At 42.0% G+C, this 19,658-nt stretch overlaps 1 protein-coding gene across 2 annotated transcripts in view; it reads left to right on the top strand.

Moving 5' to 3' along the window:
* Positions 1 to 19,658, top strand: part of ANKDD1A (ankyrin repeat and death domain containing 1A) — a 1,318,298-nt gene that overhangs the window by 761,269 nt on the left and 537,371 nt on the right. For both annotated transcript variants that reach the window (XM_044078678.1, XM_044078677.1), the window contains one exon: positions 9,735 to 9,833. In XM_044078678.1, the coding sequence (XP_043934613.1) occupies positions 9,735 to 9,833 (99 nt within the window). The remainder of the gene's footprint in view (positions 1 to 9,734; positions 9,834 to 19,658) is intronic.

Below are 19,658 nucleotides of genomic sequence, written 5' to 3'. Positions count from 1 at the left end.
AATGTATGGCAGTGGGTCACGGTTCACCTGAGGCATTTAGGATTCCCTAACCTCACCATCACCACCAGGCATCAGCTAATTCAAGCCAGGGACACCACTCTTACTCTTTGCAATCATCTGTGCATTACCATAAATTCAGAAAAATCTGCCTTGTCGCCATCGTAATATATCATTTTATCGAAACAGATTTGGACACCACCACCGCCAATTTAAAACTTCCAGCAGAAAAAGTTTTACTACTGCGTCAGCAAGTCCAGAACATCATATCCAGAGACAAGGCTCCAGCATCAGAAGTACTAAAGTTGTTAGGCATGATGGCAGCTGCAATAATAGCAATACCATTGGGTCATATGCACATGCGGATTCTACAATGGCTGCTATTCACTCAATGGTCTTATCAAGAGCTCCCAGTGTCTCATCTCATAATTGTAACAAACACATGCAAAAAGGATCTTCAGTGGTGGCTGACCTCTATTCAAGTAATAATAGGCCGTCCTTTTATCCGGTCCTCACCAGCGGCCACAGTGACCACGGACACTTACCTGATAGGGGGGGGGGCATTTTCAGGGAAGAACAGCCCAAGGCACATGGACTGAACCAAGAGACACATCTGCATATCAATGTCCTGGAGATGAGAGCGGTACTTTTGATGTTGCAGTACTTTCAGGACTCTCTCCCTCTGGGGACAGTTGCGATTCAGACTGACAACACAAGGAGGAACCAGGTCCTATCCCCTTTGTCGTGAGGCCCTAAGAGTATAGCAGTAGGCTACATCCACCCAGCACTTTCTGATAGCAACGCACATTCCGGGGAAATCCAACGTGATTGCAGACAAATTGAGCAGGGCAATTTTGTTGTCTCACGAGTGGTCCCTCAAAAAAGAGATAGCGGAGAGAATATTCTGCAGGTGGGGCCAGCCTTGCTGTGACCTTTTTGCTTCCCACATGAACACAAAAGGCAGAAGCTACTTTGACTTGATTTCCCCCTCTGGGAGATTCCCCAAGGGACGCACTCGTACACGATTGGCCTCTGGGTCTCCTCTATGCATTCCCACCAATTCCCTTGATACCCAAAGTATTACAGAAAGCAAAGGCCCTGGGAAGGACCATCATTCTGATAGTCCCTCATTGGCCTTGTCATATTTGGTTCCCCTTCCTTCGACTTCATCTGTTGGAAGAGCCTTGGATTCTGGACCAAGTTCCAGAACTTCTGACACATTCGTCGGGGGCTCTTCATCCCTCTCTTCAGTCCCTAAAATTGACAGCTTGGCTGCTCCAATTCCCCAACACAGCCAGGTTTCATAACCTCTAAAACGAAACACAGCATATTTTAATATGTTCTCATAAATCCTCTACAAGGAAGTTATACCTTAGCAAATGGAGGAGATTTTCTATATGGGCTTCTCAGAATAACATTGATCCCTACCAAGACTCATTTCCTCTATATTAGAATTTTTGATTACGCTTTTCAATAAAGGAGCTGCGGCAGCTACAGTTCGGGTACAACTTGCCACCATCTCTAATTTTCACCTTGGCTGTGAAGGATTGAACATAATGTCACACAATCTACCCAAAGCCTTTCTCAAAGGGACCTTCCACCTCAGACCACCAGTGAAATCCCCTTATATCCCATGGAACCTAAATTTTATGCTTTCACACATTATTCTCCTACCTTTCATACCAGCTTCCTCATGTGATTTGAAATTTTTGTCTTGGAAGACTATCTTTTTAGTAGCCATCACATCTGCCCGTAGAGTATCAGAACTACAGGCCTTGTCCATAAAGCCTCCATATTTGATTTTTCATGCTGACAGTGTGTTCCAGTGAACAAATCCTTAATTTTTACCTAAAGTTTGTACTGAAGCTAACCTTAACCAAATCATAGCGTTACCAGTGTTTTACCCCAAGCACATCAACAACTTAGAGTATATGTTGCACAAGCTTGATGTTCATAGACAGCTCAGATTTTACCTGGATAGAACCAAAGAGTTCAGAAAATCAGAATAACTTTTTGTTTCCTTTTCAGATTCTAGGAAAGGTATGCCAGTGGCAAAAACAACACTATCTAAATGGTTATCTGATTGCATCACCTTCACTTATTCAGCTGCCAGTTTACCTTTACAACACAAAATTAAGGCTCATTCTACTAGAGCAGAGTCCACATTCTCTGCTTTTTCTGCTAGGCATCCTATAGACAACATTTGTGCAGCAGCAACTTGGTCAAGACCTCATACCTTTATCACTCATTACAAAGTTGATAAGGCCTCCAGGGACAGGGCCTCCTTTGTTTCTACTGTCCTGAAAAACATACTCCCATGAGCCACCTGAGAAAGATGGTGCTTGAGATGCTACCCATCTGTAAGAATGAACGACGAGATAGAACATCTTCACATAAAGAAGTTATGTACTCATCATAACGTTCCATGTGAGTTGTTCATCTTGCCTTCATTCTTACTTCCCATCCTCCTACCCCCTCCAAGGTTTTTTCGAGGACCGAGATACTAGTTTTATCATGGTTGCTCAGTATTTCTATGGGTTTTTTCCTAAGGAGTGATAGAATGGCACATGGTATTGTTAGACGCGGCAAACAAGATCTGAGGTAACTCAAGGTGCATCATGGGACAGGGACTTGGCCTCGAGCTGTCTGAAGACCTCAAGCTTTGTAGTAGGTCGACTCCCATCTGTAAGAATGAAGGCGAGATGAACAACTCACATGGAACATTATGGTGAGTACATAACTTATTTTTTTCTTCTGGTGAAGCCATTCTTTTGTTGATTTGGATGTATGCTTGGGGACATTGTATTGAAAGGTGAAATTCCTCTTCATCTTCAGCTTTCTAGCAGATGCCTGAAGGTTTTGGGGCAAAAGTGATTGATATTTGGAACTGTTCATAATTCCCTCCACTTTGACTAAAGCCCCAGTTCCAGCTGAAGAAAAGCAACCCTAAAGCATGATACTGCCACCACCATGCTTCACTGTTGTGATGGTGTTCTTTTGGTGATGCGAAGTGTTGTTTTTGCTCCAAATGTGCCTTTTGAAATTGTGGCCAAAAAGTTCAACCTTGGTCTCATCAGAGCATAACACATGTTCCCAAATGCTTTTGGGAGACTTGATGTATTGTTTTGCAAATTTTAGCCCGGACTGGATGTTTTTCTGTGTAAGATAAGGCTTCCATCTTGCAACCTTACCCGATCATACAGACATATGGAGAATATGGGTGATTTTTGTCACATGTAGTACACAAACAGTACTTGTCAGAAATTCCTCTAGTTCGTTTAATGTTTCTGTAGGTCTCTTGGCAGCCTCCCTGACCAGTTTTTGTCTTGTCTTTTCATCAGTTTTGGAGGAACGTCCAGATGTTCATGTTTCACTGTTGCAGTCATCACACTTGGGTTATCCTGCCAGGGGTAGCCCTCAGTTGACCTGAATACCAGAGGCTTAGTATTTCTGTGTCAGTTGCTGTCACTTCAGGACTGACGTCAGGTCATCACTGGTATAAAAGCAGGCTGCCGATGCTATTACATCAGTCTTTCTTGCCAAAGAGCCAGTAGCAGAAGCAGTTCGCATGAGTGCCGGTTGGCTGTTACCTGAGTTTTCAGTACCCCTTTGGGGATCCTTTTTTCTTGCTCTAACTGATGTCAGAAAAGGTTAACAATTGTCTCACCTATGGAAAGCAAATACCACACCGAGATTTCCATTTTTACTGTGTCACCTGTTTAGGCCCAGACCACGACGTACCTTGCTGCTGGTTTTGTGCTTTGTTCAACGCCCAAACTATTCATAATCGGGGCCCTTATTGTAGCTAAATACTTTCGTTCTCGATCTCCATATTCCGAAATGGCTTCAGTAAGCTATCCAACTACCGATCTTCTGAAAAAATGTAAGGATAAAGACAGACACAAACCATACAGGTCCAAAACTGCCAACAACGCTTCCGTTAAGCTAGTCACCAGTTCGCCGGTACTCAGTGAGGCACTTTGGCAGCCCCTGATGCCCGCTTCGCTGGATTCACAGGCTGCTATCGAGACCCGTTTGGAGTCCGGTATGCCACGAGACTCTTCTTTGAATACAGAACCTGCAGATGTCTCTACCTTGGATGGGTCCGGAGCCATTGTGCACTGATTTCAGAGGAAGTTCTTCGCACTACCGATATTCAGCACAAACCGACAACTTTCTAAAACTACCGAGTTTCTTAGGCCAAGAGTACGAGCTACGCCTAAAATACTGAGGACCATAAATCAAGCACCTGCTTCCTTGCCACAGTGACAGATGCTTAAAATGGTGGAAGACCTTATCATGCGGATTAGGGGAAGCTAGCCTTCCCCTGCTAAAAGAAAAAGAAACTTGTCCCCAGCAGCTTTATCTGACCAAGAGTCCGACGACTCTGAGGTTTCTGATTATGAGGACATGGCCTTATCTGCCTATGAAGATTCAGATGCAGAGGAATCCATTCCTTCTGCCTCCCTTCCAGATAATTTTTCTTTTAGTGAAACCCTACATATTTTGAGTGAGCATTTCCATTGGGAATGCCAGGATTATCCTTGGTCCAAAAAGAGACTCAGGGAATTTTTAGATTTACCACAGCACAGACCCTTAGCTAAACCTCCTGTTCTGGATGCTGTGGATGATATCTTTATGGAATCCAGTCTAACTCCTGACACTTTACCCCCTGCTCCCAGGAAACCTGACAGGTACTACAGAGTCCCTGACTCACACAAATTTCTTTTCAAAAGTCCTACTGCTGACCCAGAGGTCATCTCCCAAGGACCTAAAGGAATAAAAGCAACTGCAGCTAAGAATCCCACCCCCTTGGACAGGGATTCCCAAGCTTTAGACAGATGGGGTAAAAACGTATACACCTCTGCAACTCTTGCCATTAGAACATTAAGTTGTCAGTTCCACATGCTGAAATACAAGCAACATACTATGGATCTTATTAAGCAAAAATTATCTACCTTCCCTGACTGTGCAGAAAATAAAGAATTACAGGAGCTTATGCATTCTGTAAGACAAGTCAGCAAGCATACCCTGCATTGTGGGTTGGCGCCCTAGAAGCATCTTGCAGGGCAGCAGTCACAGGTTCTGTACTTAGAAGGCATGCCTGGCTTAAGGAGCAGACCTTGTCAGACCATGTCAAATCAAAATTATTGGACTCACCTCTGAAAAAGGACAATCTGTTTGGCACCAAAGCAGAAGAGGTTTTAAAAAAAGATGGAAGAAAAGGCTAAGTCTATGCAGACAGTCAAAGATTTTTTGCAAGTGCAACCTCCAAGATTCAGTAGGCATTGCTCCTCAAAACATTGGTCCTTTCCAGCCCCCTCAAGGCCACCTCAAACTAGACCAAGGGGAAACAGACTCCCCAGCCTGCAGTCTCAGGTATGCAGAGAACTAAGCAATAGAGTACCTCCACTTCTAAAACAGGGAGTGCTAAGCCACCCCCTTATGGAAAGAATTCACAATGACTTCTCAACTCCTCCCCTCACCTCTGCCCAATTGCTATTGCCCCTAGGAGGAAAACGTGACCACCATGCAAAAAACTGGACCTCCATCACCAATGATTGATGGGTCCTCAACATAGTATCCCAAGGGTACAGGTTTTGTTTCCACATGCTGCCAACCCCAAAAGGGTTCCCAGACCTTCCTCCAAACCAGTGGGCAGGGGCACAAAACCAAGTTCAGTCCCTACTCTCCATAAGGGCAATTCAGCCTTTTCCTGCAGAACAGATAGGCCAACGTTTTTATTCCAGACTTTTCCTGGTACCCAGAAAAGAGGGCTCCTGGCGCCCAATCCTAGATTTGTCCATTCTAAACACCTTCCTGGTGGTACCAACATTCAAAGTGCTCACCCTAGAGCAGCTTCTCCCTATGCCGTCCAAAGATGCCTGGTTAGCCATCCTAGACCTATAGGAGGCCTATCTGCACATCCCAATCAGGGACTCCTGCAGGAAATATCTGTTTCAGGACAGGATCTATGCATTATCAGTTCTCTGCACTTCCCTTTGGCTTATCCACTGCTCCCAGAGTTTTCATAAAATGCCTGGCTCCAGCCATTGCCTATTGCAGACAGAGAAATATTCAGATTTACCCCTACTTGAACGATTGTCTGATTCAAGCAGACCGTCAGGAAAAGCTGTTGCAGCACGTGACATTTGTAAAGGACCTTCTAACTTCCCCCAAACTAGTCCCCAGCCAGAAAATTGTATTCCTGGGAGCAAGCTTGGACAAAGCATCCCAGATGGCATTACTTACTCCAGAAAAACAAGCCTATCTGACAGGCTACCTCTCTCAAATGGCCACCAGAACCCAGTTATCCGCAAGCTCTAGGGTTCATGGCCTCCTGCATTCTGCTAATTCCATATGCCAGATTGCATATGAGGAAACTTCAGTGGTACTTAAACAGTCTTTGGTGCCAACATTCTCAGGACCTGGAAACTATAATACCTATGATACCCTGTCTATGGAAAGAGTTCCTTTGGTGGGCAACAGCATGCAGCCACAACAAGGGGCTTCCCTTTACATAACCCCATGCCGCCCAGACCCTAACCACAGATGCATCAGACTATGCCTGGGGTGCACATCTGGATGGCAGGTGCATTCAGGGCCACTGGAGCCCAAAGCAAATTCATCTGCATATCAACCAAAAAGAGATGCTAGCTGTTCAGCACGCTGTGATAGCTTTCAGATCCCTACTCTCTCCAGGGCCTCTACTAATCAAAACTGACAACACCACAGTGATGTGGTACATCAACAAGCAGGGGGAACCCACACTTACCCACTTTGCAGGCTAGCCATGACCCTCTGGAACACGGCCTCAAGCCATGCATATTCACCTGCAAGCTCAGTTCCTGCCAGACAACCAAAACTCTGTGGCAGACAAATTAAGCAGAAATCTCCTAGACCCACACAAGTGGTAATTTAACCACAACACCTTCAGCCTTGTGACTCTGAAATGGGGTACCCCAAAGGTAGACCTATTTGCCTCCCCCTACAACCACCAGCTCAGCAAATTCTGCATCAGGGAACCTCACAGCAAGGCCTGGAAAGTGGATGCCCTATCCTTCCAGTGGGCAAACCTCTCAATCTATGCATTTCCCCCTCTACCTCTTCTTATAAGAGTATTACTCAAGATAAGGGAAGAAAGACCAAAGGCAATCATGATTGCCCCAGACTGGCCACGCCAACACTGGTACCCACTACTGCACAGTCTGTCACCATTGCCTCCTTGGCACCTTCCCCAGACCCCAACCCTCCTGACTCAGCAAGAGGGACAGTTCTTGCATCCGCAGTTGCAAACCCTGAACCTTGCAGCCTGGCTTATTCCTTGACTTCTCCTCCAGTGGCCAGCCTAAACAAGCAGGTACTGGATGTCATATGTGAAGCCAGATGACCCAGTACTAGAAAATCCTATGCTGACAAGTGGAAAAGGTATTGTTCCTGGATCCAGACTAAAGGAGTGGATCCAGCACAGCCTTCCTTACCTCTCATCCTGGATTACCTAGCAGACCTACTCCACAGAGGCCTGTCCTTCTCTTCCATTAAGAACCATGCCTCTGTCATCTCTGCTCATTACAGCACTGAGCCACCTCTCTTCTCACACCCTCTCATCAAGCAGTTCCTGAGAGGGGCTGACAACTTAAGGCCACCAAGAAGAGCCCCTACTCCTGCTTGGGACCTTAACTTTGTGTTGGAAAAGCTCACGCTCCCCCCTCCCCCACTCTTTGAGCCTGCAGCATCAGCAGAGTTAAAATTCCTCTCTTGAAAAACAGCCTTGCTTCTGGCCATCACTTTAGCTAGAAGAGTGTCTGAGCTACAGGCACTTATGGCTGTGGAACCCTTCATCATTTTTCATGCTGACAGGGTCTCCCTCATGACTAACCCTACTTTCATGCGTAAAGTGGTGTCCAGTGTGGCTCTCAACCAATCTATCCATTTGCCCACCTTTTTCCCTAATCCTCAAAATGAGGGGGAAAGGATTCTGCACTCTTTAGATGTGCTGCACTCTTTAGATGTGCACAGACAGCTCAGATTTACCTTGATAGGACTAAGCCCTTTAGGAAATCTGACCAGTTACTAGTCAGCTTTGCAACAGTGGCAGAGGGCAAGGCCATATCAAAACAAACCATCTCCAAATGGTTAGCACACTGCATCCATTTCTGTTACAAACACCATGGGAAACCACCCCCTCTGGGGGTCAGAACACATTCCACTAGGGCAACTTCAACCTCTACAGCCTTTCTCAGAGGAGTCCCTACTAGGGACATTCTTGAAGCTGCAACTTGGAGCTCTGTTCTTACCTTCACCAAGCATTACCACCTGCCTATCTTTTCTAAATCCAGGGCGGGCTTTGCAACTGCAGTCCTGCAGGGCATACTAGCCAGCCCCAACTCTTCTTGACTGCCTCCACCTATTCTTCAGGTTTGGGAATCAACCCAAGTGTGATGACTGCAACAGTGAAACACGAAGAATGTAGAACAGTTGTGTACACTTACCATAAATGTAGATGTTCTAGTGTATTCACTGTTGCAGTCCAGGTTTCCCACCCTCCAGCCCCCTTGTCTGTCTCTCTCTGTCTCTCTTCCTCACTTCTTACAGGGCTATTGGTATTTACTTTTTACTGGTGGTGTTTTTCCACCATAACTTAGCTCCCTGTTTGGGGGCTCCAGACATTTGGGGCAAGAAAAACTGATGTAATGGCATTGGCTGCCTGTTTTTATACCACTGACGACCTGATGTCAATCCTGAAGCAACAGCAACTGACGCAGAAATACTAAGCCTCTGGTATCCGGGCCACCTGAGGGCTACCACTGGCAGGATAACCCAAGTGTGATGACTGCAACAGTGAATACACTCGAACATCTACATTTATGGTAACTGTACACAACTATACTTTCTTTGCAACGTCACTGTTGTCCCATATTTTCTCCACTTTTTGATGACTGTCTTCACTGTGTTCTATGGTATATCAAATGCTGTGGAAATGTTTTTTGTACCCTTCTCCTGACTGATACCTTTCAACAATGAGATCCCTTTGATGCTTTGTAAGCTTTCTGTGAACCATGGCTTTTGGTGTAGCAGGCAACTGAGTAAATGTCAAGAAAATCCTACTAGGACAGCTGAACTTCGGGGTTAATCAGAGTTTCTTTAATTGATGGCAGGTGTGTACCCAAGAGGACTGAATGTTGTAATCAAATCAAAAGATGCTTCAACAAAGTATTAGTTTAAGGGTGTGCACATGTATGCAACCAGCTTATTTTACGTTTTTTTTATATTTTTTCTCTTAACAGATTTGTTTGTTTTTCAATTGAATTGTACAGGTTATAGGTCACATTAAAAGTTGGAAAAGTTGTGAAATAATTTATTATGATTTCATTTTTTATATCACAAAAACCTGGCATTTTAACAGGGGTGTGTACACTTTTTATATCCACTGTATATCAACTTGATTATCTTTAGAAGCCAGATCGTAATATTCTGTATTATAGATAATATCTATACTTAGTCACCTGTTTTTTTACGGTTGGATTTGTTAGGTTCCTGGAAAAGTTTACACAATATTTGTCATCACATTTGTAAATTTAATTAGTGAATGCAAATGGTTATAAACACATAATTATCTATGTTTCTAAAATGTAGTGTTGTATTAATGTTATCATGTCAGCATGTAAGCACTTTAACAAGTCACAGTTTGAGATTTATTTAATTGCAGTTTATGTTTCTCTTTCTTTCTGTTAAAGAATGGCAAAACAGCATTCCACCTGGCTGCTGAGCATGGGAAACTGGAAGTGGTAGAATTCCTGATTGGCTCAGGTTGTGCACACAGTATTAAAGATCTGGTGAGTGAAGAAAACTGAGTTTTTAAGATATATTATATCATATTATATAATATTATATATTATATTATTAACCCAAATTTATGGTTAGATTTGAGTACAGGCAGATACTCACAAGATCAACATAATTATTTACTCCGTGTTGTCTGCACATTTTCTTTCTAGATAATATCCTTTCCTACACTAAAATTGGCACCTGATGACTAGCACAACTCCAAAACAGCAACATATATTCAAAGTATTCCTTCATCAAATGTCACTGTCTGACATGCTAATCATTTTCCTGTGCAGTATTTTGTCCATTAGCACAGGATACCGCTCATATCTGTTCAAAATGTAATATGAGAAAATATGATGCATTCAAAAAAACGGTGGTAACGGGCCCACATAGAGATGCACATAAGAAGAGATCAGCTAAATGTAATGTGCATATGCATTTGTTTTGTGCCTCTCATATCCTCTGTGTTGTTTGGCATTAGTTAAATGGTTTCTGTAGGGGAAGAGGCATTAGCTTAATACTGCCAGTGCATCACCACATTTGCAAGTGCAGACAGATATTTTTGTTTATACACACTTTCAGTGATATTTGTGCTGTGGATATGTGGAGTACTAGGTAAGAAACTAAGACTGGTAAATAAAAAAATTACAATTAATTGTGGACCCAAATTATCCTTGTTTTCTATTTTTTTAACCCTTTCTTCGTGATGCAACCTTTATGATTTCATGCATTGAGCCTATATCTTTAACTTAATAATCACTTCAGAGGTAAACCTGTGTGAATCTACAACTCTTCAAACTATTCATCACTTCCTTCTTTCAGTGTTACCACACAGGCAGTCACTGCACCCTGACTAAGGTGTTTGAGAAGATGTGGTAGACAAATGTTACATTATGTCAGCAAATGTGGCTTGTTGTGACACATACATTTGTTTGGAAAAGGTTATAACAAATATGACCCCATTTATTTTATTATAGACTTCATTTAGAACAGCATAGGACTGACTGTACTTGGATACCATACTTATGGGCATGAAAAAAGGCCGTTAAATCTAAAGAATATTTTTTACTTGTAACAAGTCTTAACAGGTATGGTTCTGATGAAGGTCCCTTAAGTTGTTTCAGGACTCACTGAGTAACCCAATACTTAAGCCCAGCAGTTTATCTAGCACAGATTATGATTAAACCCATTTGAGGTTCCAGTCAAAACTTCAGTTGACAAACTGCTAAGAGAGTCAAACTGAGCTACAAATTTACTAACCCCCTCACCAGTTACAGCCTTTGTTAATAAAGCTTTTAAGTAAAACATTGGAATGTGGCCTTCTGGTCATTGCACTTAACTTTTGTAGCAGTGCTGCAATGGTTCAGACTGCTCTCAATAGAATCAATAGATTTGAGTCATTTTATGATCCCTGTGAGCATAAGTGTTTGATGTTACATAAAGTAATGGCTTCCAATCTTGGCCCTTTGTCACTGAGGAATAAAGCCCTGACTACACCCTAGACAGCCTGTATTTGACTTTCTATATGGGAGTCAGAAGGACCACATGAGCAAGATGGGATTGAGTCACTCACACTGGCAAGGCTGCAGGACTATCACCTGAGTGAATGGTCTAGCCATGCTCATTCTGGAAGCAGTGTACCATTTGCCACATGCTCTGCCTGCATGCAGCTGTAGCAAGGCTTACACTGCCACTGCGAGGACAGGGAGTTAGAGAGGTCCACCTGACTTACAAACTGGCCCTCTCCCATTCTCTCTAAAATGGGGAAATAAGGCTAGTGATCCCATTCTGGGCAATAAATGAGCTTTAGTGGTCTTGCCCTGTGAGGGGATGGACCAGGCCATGGTACAGAGTCAGAGAGACTCTGGTATGCCTCTTAGACGGAATGGATGGCTCATATGACTCAAACCCTGACTATGTTTGGGCCAGTAGTTCTGTCCTTGGGTTGGGGCTGATATTTCTCCATGTGGACCCAGTTCTATCTGTTAAGAGAAGGCGTGAATGGGTCGAGGAGTGTGAGTCTATTAGAGTGGAGGGAAATAAAGAAAAAGGTTAATGACTTCAAGCATTCCTGATTTTTTTAAACTCCAGCATGTGCAATATTGCCTTAATTCCCCAGAGCAAAGGCTAAAAGTAGATCTCATGTTGCTGATTCCATCTGTCTCAACTGTCTGACTTATTCACCCCAAGGCAGATCCAAGCTGGCAACAATTTCAGAGCTTCTAGTAAACAGAGCACACTACCAAAAATACAAAGTGTGTGTGTGAGTGGGGGGGGGGGGCACTGTATGACAATCCAAGAAAAATGCTAGCCAAGTCAAGATTAAAATAATGTAGTTGAGCGCTTTCGTTTCAAGTGTGAAATTTCTTCAGAATAACAAACCAACGCACAAACTCATTTTAAATACATGACCTCATTAATCATGTGACACATGAAGGGGGAAAAATAAAGTTAAAAATTTAAATAAAAACATTACATTAATATTACATAACTTAAAATAAAGGTGCAGCTAATAAAACCTCACATTAGGCCTAAAGTTAACAGAATTAACAGAAATGTCATTTAAACCAGGATTGAGCCCTGCATTTGTTTTTATCTGCCAGAATAGTTCACAAACCTCTAGCAAAAGGTCCACAGCGCCACCCAGTGGACTAGGTTATGAAGTTTCTATACCAAAATTTAAAAAATAATGCTCAGAAAATTCAGAAATGTGTTTAGTCAGTGCATTATTAAAATCTTTCTTACCAATACTGTAAATATGTTCCCTAAGGCTGTCCTTAAAAGCCTGTTTGTTTTTTTAAGTTTTTATTGAATTTTCAATTTGTAAAATAATCACAGTAATATTTACAGTCAGAGATTTATGAACATAATAAATGACAAAATTTCAAGTAAACCTCACACACAAAAGAAATAGGCACATTTCTGACAGATAGCTACATAAACAATACCCTTAGAATGACAAGTACAATAAAACTTAAGGCTGATATTGATGTTACCCACAGTAACCCCCTCTGTGTTCAACAAAAACCTGCAAGTTTTACAGTGACCACATAAAATCTCCCATTTACCTCAGTTGTAGTTTTGGCCACCACTGTTGAATTCAAACTGCTTAAGACACACTCCCCTTCACACTGTAAATAATGGGGAAACCCCTACCATTTTCACTGTATTGTCTAACTGACTAAAATCACCCCTGTTCCTTTGAATAATATTTTTAATGCCTGAAAAATCTAGGCTGTAGGTGGTAATAAAAGCTGTACTCCCAATTCTCAAGAGAGGACTGCTTAATAACATTACAGCTATGTATATTCCCCAAAAGTGGGGTACAGGTGCCAAGTTCTCTCTTGGAAACCACCTCATCCGTATTATCCATAAAACATTTTTCAGGATACCGTCTTCTCAGGAACATGTTCCTTAATTTTTCACACACAAAAAAGCAGATAAATCAGAAGCCATCCTTGCAGCCCTAACTAGTTGTTCTTTAGCCATTGTTTTTTTTCTGATGCAGAGGGTGGATGCTTGTGAAATTAAAAAAAATAATTTGAATATGTTGGTTGCCTGAAAATAGAAGAACATATCTGTTGTTAGTGCTGTCCTTAGTGAGCTCAGTGTCTAAATAGTGTAGAGTTTTACCAGAAACCATGTGCGTAAACTTAAAAAAGTAATACTGTTAATGTTATCAATAAATTCATGTATCTTATCATAATGGTTAGTGCAAAAAATACAGATAGTATCCAGGTATCTAGTGTAAAAAGACCAACAGTCAGTAAACTTAGAATTTAGAATACATTTCTTCTCCCACATCCCCATAACAATGTTGGCAAAAATTGGAGCACAAGAGTCCAGTCACCAACCAGGATAAATAAAAATTCCAGCAAGCACACCACCCTGGATTGGATACCAGTCGGTAAGAGCCCCCAGTCATATATAACAGGTTTCTTATCAGATAGCCTCAGTGATCACTCCCCAGCATTCCTTCTCAAAAAATACCTATACCAAGCTAAACCTGTCATCTACCATCAAATATGTAAAAAACAAAACTTTAACCCACTCACATTCATCTCATCCCTCAAAGAATGTAACTGGCATCGTCTAAAGTACCTCAGTCTTGATGACGCAGTTGAATTTTTTAGTACTACCTTCCTGAGCATCCTTAATTACCATGCCCCCATAAGACTTTCCAGAATCAAAGTACAACCCTCCCCATGGCTATAGAAAACCACTAAGTCAGAAATGAAAAACAGGGATAAAGCCTGGGAGCACTGGCGCAAAACTAAAACCCCCTCAACTACACAGAAATTCCTAGAACTATGCAATAGATTCAAAAAGCTAATAAAACAGGAAATTCCAATACTACCAGTCTGCCCTAAACTCCTCCCAACACAGCCCCAAACAATTCTGGTCCTCCATAAACTCCATCCTCCACCCAGGTAAAGTCAGTACCCCTCCTCCTAACATCCCTCACTCCTCAGAAAATATTGCTACCTCATTCAGCACACACTTCACACAAACCATACTATCACTAGCTAAACAACACAACCCCCCCCTCCCCTCCAACCCACACCTTCAACTAGTAATCTCCCCACTGCCTTCTCTTTTTCTCCTGTACCTACCTCCAACATAAAAAAACTCTTAACTAAACTTAAGCCAACCAAATTAGCAGCAGACAACCTCCCAAGTGAATACCTACAAATCGCAGCTGATGCTCTGGCCTACCCAGTATCCATCTTGATTAACTGATCTCTGTCAGAAAGCTACGTTCCCACACTGTGGAAAGTATCACATATAATTCCCCTCCACAAAGGCGGACCCTCCACAGAACTAACCAATTACCACCCCATAGCTATTCTCTCTCCACTCTCCAAAATACTAGAGAGATGCATACACTCTCAGGTCTCAGACTACCTCCTTACTAACAACCTCCTTTCCAATACTCAGCATGGTTTCCGATCAAACCGTAGCACCACCACTGCCTTACTCTCCTTTACTAATACTATCCTTCAGCATAAAAACAATGGCTGTCTCTCCTCTGCTACTTTCCTAGACCTATCTAAAGCATTTGGCATGGTCCCACACAAACAACTTATCTCTGTCCTCAATAACCTATCCTTCTCACAATCAGTCACCAACTGGTTCCAGAGTTACCTATCTGACCGCCAACAATCCATTGTATGGCAGAATGACATATCTCCCCAACTACCTGTCTCCATAGGGGTTCCCCAAGGATCCATCCTTGGACCCCTACTCTTCTCTGTTTTCACCAATAATCTAGCCTCTGCCACCAAACATGGCACACTCATACAATACGCAGATGATTCAACCATCATCTGCACAGCCCAGTCCCTACCCAAACTGCAAAAAGTCACACAGGAAGCCTTTTTCTCTGTTGAAACTTGGATATCCGATGCCCAATTAATACTCAACCCAAACAAAACTAAACTAATCTTCCAACCCACCAAACATACTCAAAACAACTTTCACTTTAACATCACAGCAAAAGACAACACCACTATATACCCAACTGAACACACCAAATTACTAGGAGTGGAAATAGACAGTAAACTAAAATTTGACATTCACATATCCATGACCGTAAAAAAAGTCCACAAAAAACTAGGAGCGTTCTACAGAAATAAGCAACTTCTCACCAAAGCAGCAAAGATTTCAGTAGCAAATTCCCACCTTATCTCCACCCTACTTTATGCCTCTCCAATATATACCAACCTAAGGCAATGCGATCTAAACAAGCTAGAGACCTGCTACAACAAAATCGCCAAATTCGCCACAGGGGCATCCTACCATAGTCACCACTGTCTCTCACTTGCTGAACTGGGCTGGCTTGAACTCCTTCACCTCCTTCAATGGTATCAACTCTCACTCGCCCACAAACTAGTAAACCATCCACTAAATGTCCCATTCCTCCAGAATCTACTCCAACCCTATCGCACCACCAGACCACTAAGATCCAGCAACAAAAATCACTTGTAGATCACTAAAGCCAATAACTCTGCTGGTGAAGCACTATTCTCTTGCACCATAGCCAAATTATGGCACTCCCTCCCACCCACAATTACCTCAATACCATCATGCACCAACTTCAAAACTTTACTAAAAGAGCACCTAAAAACATGCTGGATATGCCCTTGCAACTCCCACTCCAATATCACCCACCCCATCCAACCACTACCTTTCTTTCCACTCCACTAATACCTTGATTATAACAAGCTCAGATGCTCATAATCCTAGTACTTATTATACAGCAGGAACTTCTTATTGTAACATTTGTTAATGTCTGTTATGTACTTCACAGATAAAAAATTCTAGTTGTCTACTGATGTACTATGTTCTTCATCTGTAAATATGTTGTAAGTAATTGCTATGTAAATTGTTAATCGCTATGTAATCCAATGTAACTACTGTCTGTTTATTTTAACTGTGGAGCTTTTCTCCCCTGGCCTCCGCTGAAAATGGACCTACATCCAGTCGGACACTCCCAGCCAACAAATATAAACAAATAAATAAATAAAGATGAACCCATGGTCACTCAGTTTTGTCTAAAAATCATACCATCAAAATAAAATTATTAGTGAGAACCATGTCCATCAAGTTCACAATAACTTTAATTTCTCTCCCACTCGATTCACTATTTTCAATAAGAAACTCAACCACTGTATTGCCTCTTAATGTGATATTGCTGAAAATAGGTCTTTGACACTTTAGTTGTATAAGTATTCTGAAATTCATGATAAAAAATCTCAAGAGTCCTTGACTAAATATTCAAACCCTTGAATGGTCCCTTTGAGTTTAAAATCAATAAACTTAACCAAATTTCAGAGCTTCTTCAACTCAGGCTGTCTCTGTGTCATAATGCTGTGTGCCAAGAGTACACCTTGGTTCTCATTTGTCAATCTAACTGGACAGACATGATTTTTCAGCACTCTAGTAGAGCAATTATTTCAGATAAGTGAAAGCTTATTATTATATGATATTCTTTTTCTAGGATTGCACCTTTTCCCTTTTCTCTAGGGTTTTCTAGCTTTTTACACAAAAATTACCAAAAAATTTCCTTATGTTCTTTCTCCCTTCCGAGGCCTTCCTAAGCCTGAATTTTTACTTTTGTATGGATGTTGTCTGTTGTGCTTATTACTATGGATAAGGCTTCAGGTTTTAAGAAGTATCTTAAATGTGTGCACAGAACTCCCAGTCAGGACCCTCTTTCGCAGTTTATTTGCCTTGGTCCTGATCATCTGGGTACATCATGTGATATTTGTTCTTCCTTCAGTCAGTGGTCTCTTCTGGATCAAAAGTACATGTTATCTCTAAAAGGTCTGTGACAATTGGGGAGAGACAGGCGATGGCTGCCAGCCTAGTCAAATAGAATTTATTGTATAAATAAATGTAAAATACAGGCGTGTGTTTTTAAATGAAAGAAAAACACTGTAAAATGTGGACTTCAAGATTGTTACAACATTGCCTCCTTGCTGTAAAGAAAAACTAAGTCAAGCCTTTCAAATGTGTCTTTTGAAATTCTAATGATTTTATGATATTCTTTGATCTTTAAAGTTGGTTCCGGTCAGGCTGGCTGAAGACATTCTGTCTATTGTGTTAACTAAGGACTAATTGCTAGTGCTATATGTGAAATGCCTTTTAGTGTTGTATTCTCCTGTGCAGGTGTTAGCTTGCTAAATAATGTAAATAGTTTCTATTAGCCTAGGAACTCAGACCAGGTGTTAAGATGATGCAATATGAATACTGGGAAAGCCTTAGTGTCAAAAATGATGTAATCTGGGGAGGACCCAGAGACATGTTTGTTGGTAATGTTTAAATACTATTTCTCACAAGAGACCAAAAGCATTTTGATCTGGACATCTAACTTATCAGCACTCTGCATTATGCTCACATGTAAGTTTCTAGCACCGTGATTGCTTGTAGGAGTAGTTAAAGCTAGTGAAGATTAATTAGGTATTTTTCTTTGAAATCAGACCTGTCCTACTGTATTATTTTAAATTTCTGTGTGATCTGTGAACTCTTGGATATCTCTGTGGTGTAGTAGTTTTGTCTTGTGTTTTAATTATTTATTATTAAATATTTTAAAACCTACCTGTGGCTGGTTTGTGTAGAGATAAATTATGCTTTAGAGTACATTATATATTTATAGAGTTTACTGTCTAAGCCCTTTCAATAAGCCTTAGACTGATTAGTCACATTACCATTGAATATTAATATTGCACAGTAATAATTGGACACACTTTTAAGGGCCTTTTAGTATCTGAGATTATTAACTGGGTGGTGCAGTAATTGCTGCCATATAGTCTGGGTAAAGGGGCACAGTTGGAGAATCTGTGTCAGTCTTTCCCAGGAGTGTCTGTGAAGTTGTATAAATGCTTATCTCAAAGTGTGTGTGTGTTGTGTCAGCTACTTGGCAGGGACACGAAGCAGTGGTTGGACAGAGAGGTACTGGAGGTTTTAGCTTGCCCAGTTAGGCTGAGACCTGGACCCTATAGCTGTGCCAGTGGGGAGTCTTATTGGGGACCTGGTGAGCAAGGGAGCAACCAGCCACAGACTGACTGTGATTTCTGTGTGCACTTAAGGGAAATTGTACTTTACTGTGTGTATTAGTTATCCTTTCCTCTTCTAGGAGAAGACCTCCGTGGTGTTAGTGGTGAGGATTGAGGCTCCTTGATTCCTGGGCCACGGCACGGTCATCACAAGGTCTTCTCACCAATTCAGTGAGAGAATTGACTGAATCTTCACCACTGCAGCTTTGACTACTCAATAGCGTAAAGGTGCTGAGAAGCAGGTTTCAAAGCCAAAAGAATAAGAAAGAGGAAAAGGCAAAGATAAATGAAGACATAAAGAAAAGGTCCCTCCAGACCACCAACTGTAGTCCAAAGGTGCTGAGAAGCAGGCTTCAGAGCCAAAAGAAAGAGGAAAAGACAAACGTAAGACAAGAGAGAAAGAAAAGGTCCCTCCTGACTACCAAATGTATCTGTAGCCATCAGCTGTCATCATTCTTCCCAAGAGCTGCCCAGTTCTGATTCTTCAAATCCTCAAGGAACCAGAGACGCATCTGATTCTTCAGACCACAGAAAGCATAAGTGTTAAAAGAGGCACTTGAACTCTCCTCAGGAGATTCTTCAGTGAGGACACCATTCTGAATGAAATGGAAGGGTTCCCTAGAACTCCCCTTGAGGACACCATTTTTGGCGAATTAATGGAATTATTGACACAACAAGGAAATTGGTCCACTGATACCAGTTCCCCAGATGAGGAGGTGGTTTTCAAGCCTTTTGGAGCAGAGTCATCTACCTACTGGGTGGCCCTTCTTGTTGATTACCTTAGTGATGCGGTCTCACAGAAGGCTTTGCAGGTTAATGATGTGGTGGAACTGATCTCTGTAAACTAGATAAGGTGCTCATCCCTACTAATGATAGTCCACATTGGAGTAAAGGATCTGTTGTTGATTCGATTTTGACTGCAGTAGCCACTAAAAAGGAGCTGTCAGAGGAGAGCTGCATGGTCCATCCACCAAACGGGGAGTTGAGAGTGGTGGGTCATTTTGGGAAGTGTGTCAATATTTCAGGGACTTCCCCGCTCAGAACACTGTATTATTATATTTCACATATTACAGGGTTCCAAATGGAGCTAGTGAATGAGATAGTAAATTATATCAGGATGCCTTCAACTGCTGAAACTAGAAAGACCACACAATCTCCATTGGTTATTGGGTTGTTCATCACTAATGTTACCATGAGGCTTGTATCTAACACGGCCAATGGTGCATCTAGAGCAGCAGGTACTAGAGTTACTTTACATTGCCATGCTTGGCT

This window comes from Protopterus annectens, chromosome 7.part1 (genome assembly GCF_019279795.1).
Source record: "Protopterus annectens isolate FY-2018-M chromosome 7.part1, PAN1.0, whole genome shotgun sequence".
NCBI lineage: Eukaryota > Metazoa > Chordata > Ceratodontiformes > Protopteridae > Protopterus > Protopterus annectens.
The sequence above is the reverse complement of the archived record's forward strand: the minus strand, read 5'-3'. Positions and strand labels throughout refer to the sequence as shown.